At 45.9% G+C, this 5,341-nt stretch overlaps 1 protein-coding gene across 1 annotated transcript in view; it reads right to left on the bottom strand.

Annotated features, from left to right (window-relative positions):
* Window positions 1–3,411: 3,411 nt before the first annotated feature.
* Window positions 3,412–5,341, bottom strand: part of elp3 (elongator acetyltransferase complex subunit 3) — a 26,228-nt gene continuing 24,298 nt past the window's right edge. Inside the window, exons 12-15 of the mRNA XM_005724792.1 lie at window positions 5,263–5,328; window positions 4,948–5,175; window positions 4,720–4,801; window positions 3,412–4,257 (exon numbers count right to left, since the gene is read on the bottom strand). Of these exons, the coding sequence (XP_005724849.1) occupies window positions 4,166–4,257; window positions 4,720–4,801; window positions 4,948–5,175; window positions 5,263–5,328 (468 nt within the window). The 3' untranslated portion in view covers window positions 3,412–4,165. The remainder of the gene's footprint in view (window positions 4,258–4,719; window positions 4,802–4,947; window positions 5,176–5,262; window positions 5,329–5,341) is intronic.

Genomic DNA, 5,341 nt, shown 5'->3' with positions numbered 1-5,341 from the left:
AACAGGAGAGAGAGGGGGAGAGAATGAGAGAAGAAGAGGCAGCTGTGCAGCGTTACGACAGAATAACTCCAGCTTTGTGTCTTTTTCCATCCTAGCTGAAGAAAAAGTCAGCACAACGAAAATAAACTCCACCTAAACTTGGTTTATATCTGACCCAGATAGACTGCAGGTCATAACTTCTTACCTGAAGTTCAGTTCACCTGACACTCGGACCGGCAGCTGCCTCAGGTCTCTCCTTCTCCTGCCTCGCCTTTCCCTCATCCACCTGCTGGAAGCTCCACCATAGCCACCACCAAACAACTGAGTTATTTTTACAAATCAAAGGAGCTTGCAAAGAAAGGCGTCTGGACTTCTTTAAGTTGCTTGAAGACGTTTCACCTCTCATCCGAGAAGCTTCTTCAGTTCTAAGGTCAAATTCTAAGGTCACATCCTGGGCCATCTGACCTCAGGAATTCGCATGATAAGGTGGGGCCAGGTTTCACAATGAACACACCTGAAACTCTGGCTGATTGAGACCCACACCCAGTTTCACACCTTGGCTCAGGCGATTAGAGGATCATCAGGGGTCCTTTTGTCCCTCTGTGGGGGGAAACTCCCACTAGGTTTATATCTGGGACTCTCCACCATTTGACCTTAGAACTGAAGAAGCTTCTCGGACGAGAGGTGAAACGTCTTCAAGTAACTTAAAGAAGTCCAGACGCTTTTCTTTGCAAGCTCCTTTGACTACGATGACCTGGATGACTGAGAACCTTCACAGACATATTTTTACAAATCTTCCAGCATCTGGCCAATCCACCACCTTTCATTGTTTATACCGTTACTACAAAATAAATAATAATAAGATCATCGGCCCATAAAAACGAAAAATTACCATCGGCCCACCGGGCTAATGCCCGATGGCCAGTCCAGCTATGGACGTGCCATCAGTTAACCCTTCGGCACGCGTGCCCAGGATTGCCGACCCCGGCTCTAAAGGATTCCTTTAGTTGTTCTTTTTGCAAATGCACCAAATCTGGTCCCTCCTAAAGTCCACTTTGGACCACACACTCAGAGTTCTGTGAGCAGCTACCAGATCCTTCGTTTCAAATCCAGTCAAGTGTTGTACAAAAGCAAAATTACTCATGTTGTGTCACTTTTCACGTACACGAGCCAGTGTACAGAAACAATTAGAAGTTCAATATTACAGATGGGAACCATAATCTCCAGCTCATATTTATAGCCCACTGCGTCTCAATGTTAACCGATGAAGTTTCAGCAGATGTTAGATGTTATCTTTCATTCCCTCATATGTCTTTACTGAATGACAGTAACATTAGGAGGGAATTTCGTGCTAGACTATCTTTAGACGACGCCAACTTGATTTGGCTAACTTGTACTTGCCAAAGGCTCTTATCCCCCATTACTCAAAATTGGAATTGCATTAGGAAGGGATCAACTTACAGCAAGTGTGGGCTGGAAGATACATTACAGGCGCACTAACTCTTTCATTGTACTGTGAGTGTTAAAGTTAAAAGCATAAATCTGGAAAAACTTGTTTGACTAAAAAAAATCTCTTAGTTATATTTTTTCCCACAAATTAAGGTTTAAATAAAAACGTGGGAAACACGGGGCTTTGAGCTAAATGCTAACAGCAGAACGTGAACATGTGGTTGAGCTAAGCTTTTGTTGAGACACTCAAGTCTGAGCTGTAAATATCAGCGCCATAAAAATGTGGTCATCCGAGTCATTTTGATTCACTGCTGAGGATGAATTATTTGAATTATTGCATATTTGTTTGTTTTTTAAACTCAGAATTAACTTTTGGTTGAATATTTGAGTCATTCTGACTGGAAACACTTGATGAATTTTGATGAGACTTTGTGGTTCGGCAGAGTGAGCTCAAGCTGGTTTCCAGTTCTCTGCTGAGATTTTGCTTTCTTCTCTCCTACAATGTGAACTCGTGAATGGGATGTAAATAGATTACCACATTGTGATTCAACTTCAATTTATTCACCAGTTCACGATCATATTCACCTCGGGGTAATGCATAATGCAAAGACCCTGCAGAATGTGAGAGAGAACCTCAACAATTAGACAATTCACTGTGAGCAACTGTGGGGAGAAAGAACTCCCCTTTGATAGGAAGCAAGCTCTGATAAAGCTCAGGGAGCAGCAGGTGTCTACTGCGACTAGTTGGAGGGCGGAGGTGTATCTGGTGTGTGTTGGTGCATCATCATAACAGCGTTGGTCCCGATCCAGCCAATCAGACATGTTCGTTTTGTTTCTGTAACCATAACGTTGTTCTCTTTATTCATTTTCTTTTATATTATTCTTTTATCATTTACGATGCTCGTGTTGGTTTGCTTGTGATAATGTTTAAGTAGCAAAGTCTTGGCTAATGCTAACTGATGCTCAGACAACACGATGTTGATCCTGGACCAACGTGAAGGATCCTTTTTATAAACACGAGCGTTTGGTACTTAAACTTTTTTTTTTACATAACTCAGATTCAGAAATGAGAAAAAAAGTTTTGTATTAAAGTTAAATTCATGCCTCAGGTTCTCAGAGGACGTGATAACTTCTGCGTTTGGATCATACAGGACTCTTCATCGTTTAAATACAGCACCTGACTCTTCTGCGTCAGGAGCTCAGCTGAGACAAAACGTTTAAATATTTCCTCACTTCAAATCATATTTTCACTCTCAGTCTGAAAACAGGATTACCGGCCTGCTTCTGTCGTTATTTTTCCACTGCGAGAGTTTAAACAGCTTCACATCTGTTTACTTAAATTCGACTTTTGGGCCGGGCGTCTAAAACGGTTTGAAGCTCACCACAGCTCGATGCCTTTCTCATCTCTCACTGTGGTAATGTTAGTGGGCAGTTCTGTAACCTTCAGCCTGCTGCACCTCGGCTCGTGTCGCAGAGAAGATGAGACCCGACTCCGCACAGTGTGGCGGCGCGGGTGGGGGACGAGGAGTCCTTTCAGATTTCACAGCTGATAGAAGGAGTGAACAAGCGTGGAGAGAAAAGCCCGAGTGTGGCGTGTACCTCACTGCGTCAGGACTGCAACACACACAGCGCAGTCACGACACAGCGGCCGCATCCGTTCAGCTCCAGTCGCCCGTGCGGTCGAATCCTACACGAGGCAGAGGTCTCCATGTGAGCCCCCTTTATCGCTATGTTTGATGACAAACGCTTTCCTGTGACTGTGGTTTAAAACAGCAGCCAGACAGGTACGAGATTTGACCGGAAAGGATTTGTCAAATGAGCTCTCGGCGCGGGTCTGCTACCAACCCCCGGCGATGAGGATCACATTATCAGAGGCTCTGATAGGATGTGACCTTTACCCCTGGAAGCTTTCCACCTTTCTGTCGTTTAGTTTTAACGCCTCAAAGGTCTCCCTGCAACAACAACTCAAAATCTCACAAGCAGTTACTGAAATATACTTTATTGTTCCAGAAAAAGACAAGAAGGCATGACAGAAAACACAAGAAACAGGATTAACTGAGATGCTTTTATGTAACGCTAATATTCAATTTCCTGCCCTACAAATCAAAACAACAGCTGCCCGGCGAGGACGCTTTCCACTGTTTGTTCATCCGCCGCCGTCCGTTAATGAACGCTCCCCTCGTAATGGGTTTCTATGTGATTGCAACATAAACATGATTAACTGGAACCGTGATGCAGGCGTCTCATTCCATCCCAGGCAAACGGTTATTTCACGGATACCCAGATATGCCGATTTTTCTCCGCTGCGCGCACGGATCATTGGAGTGGAATTAAAAATGCCTCGGCAGGTTGGCTCTTGTTCCACGTCAAAGTGAATCAGTGCTGCTTGTTGTGAAAGAGTCTGAGCGGTGCGACCGGGACCCGTGTTTACAGAAAAAGGGGGAGACTCGGAAATGCGCAACTTTAAATAAAAGGCGCCCATATGAGGACACTGTACGTTTAAAGAATCTTAATTTGAACTCAAAACACAAGGCTGGCTTCACCCTAGATAGCGTTCCCTAATTCCTTACATCCTCTCGTACGTCTCCTTATCTTTAAAAAACAGAAGAAATGGAGCAGCGGCGGCCTCTGTGTGCTCCAGATAAAACAAGCCGACCAGCACCGCCTCCGATACTGCAGAACACCATCACATTAATATTCGTGTCCCAGAGTGCTGTTTTGATAAATAAAGTCCGTTTCAGTCCGCTCCCGGCCGGTACAGGTCCTTCACCATATACGGTCCCTCCAGCTCGTAGCCCATCTTCCTGTAGTAGTTCCTTGTTCCTACACCTGCAGGATGAATCACAGCGTTCTCAGTGTCACAGGACCCAAACATTCACATCACCGGCTCCTGATAATCTCTCAGTCTGACACACGCAGTGACATTATTGGCTCGTCACAGATAAATCTGTGTTGTTCACGAGGCCTCAGCACACCGGGCGGGCCCCCTGTTTGATTTGGCAAAGTCTCATCCCGGGATCCTTCTGTTGTTAGGTGAATGTGTAAACCAGCACTTAAAAAAATAAGTAGTCAGTTATTACAGTGTACAATTCAGTCTCGGCCACATCTTCAAAAACACTTCTCCTCTGCTCCTTCAGATTAAAAGCATCAAATTTCTGGTGAAGGGTAAAGATTTTTCCTCCTTTCACTGTGGTCTCCGTGGTTACAGTTACTAAAGATTGTCTACTTTTACAAACTAAAGTGTTTGTTTTTTCTGTGTCAGAACAGTTCACATCGTCTGCATCGACTCACCTGATATAACAGCCAGTTTGCAGGAGCCGTGCTCATCCCTGGCGATTCTTTCAGCCTCCTCCATCAGCATCATGCCAAACCCCTGCACACGCAACACAAATACAATTGGTTTGAAAACATTCAGAGCTTCTGAGGTTCGGCCGGTGTTGAGAAAAACTCGGAGAGGCTCGGAGCGAAACCGTCACGGGCATATCTGTTGTTGTGTGTGCATGTGAAAGTGTAAGCCACCTGATGCTGGAACTTGCTCGGGTCTCGGCTGCTCACAGGGACCACGCTGCCATACACGTGCAGCTCACGGACAATGGACACGCCTCCTTTGAGCTCCGGGCGGAAGGACTGTGGAGAGCAGCGGCGCAGCCGCAACAGACCGATCAGGATGTCCTGCTCAGGGTCTTCATAGGAGAGAAAGGTCTCCCAGCCGCTGTTGGCCACATAGTCTCTCCGTATCAGCTCCACCTGCACACAGACATCTGTGTTAGGGAGCATCAGGAAACCACAACGTCTCCTCGGCCGTCTCACGCTGCGAGTGAGGGCGTCGGTTACCTGGTAAGGTCGGACTTTGTGGTGGATCTCTTGGATGCCTACTTCCCGGGTTCTGACGTCACGACACTGCAGGCGCACA

Source organism: Pundamilia nyererei, unplaced genomic scaffold (assembly GCF_000239375.1).
Source record: "Pundamilia nyererei isolate P.nyererei 1_Seehausen unplaced genomic scaffold, PunNye1.0 scaffold00013, whole genome shotgun sequence".
In the NCBI taxonomy this organism is placed as follows: Eukaryota; Metazoa; Chordata; class Actinopteri; order Cichliformes; family Cichlidae; genus Pundamilia; species Pundamilia nyererei.
Note: the sequence above shows the minus strand (reverse complement) of the source record. Positions and strands in the feature narration are given on the sequence as shown.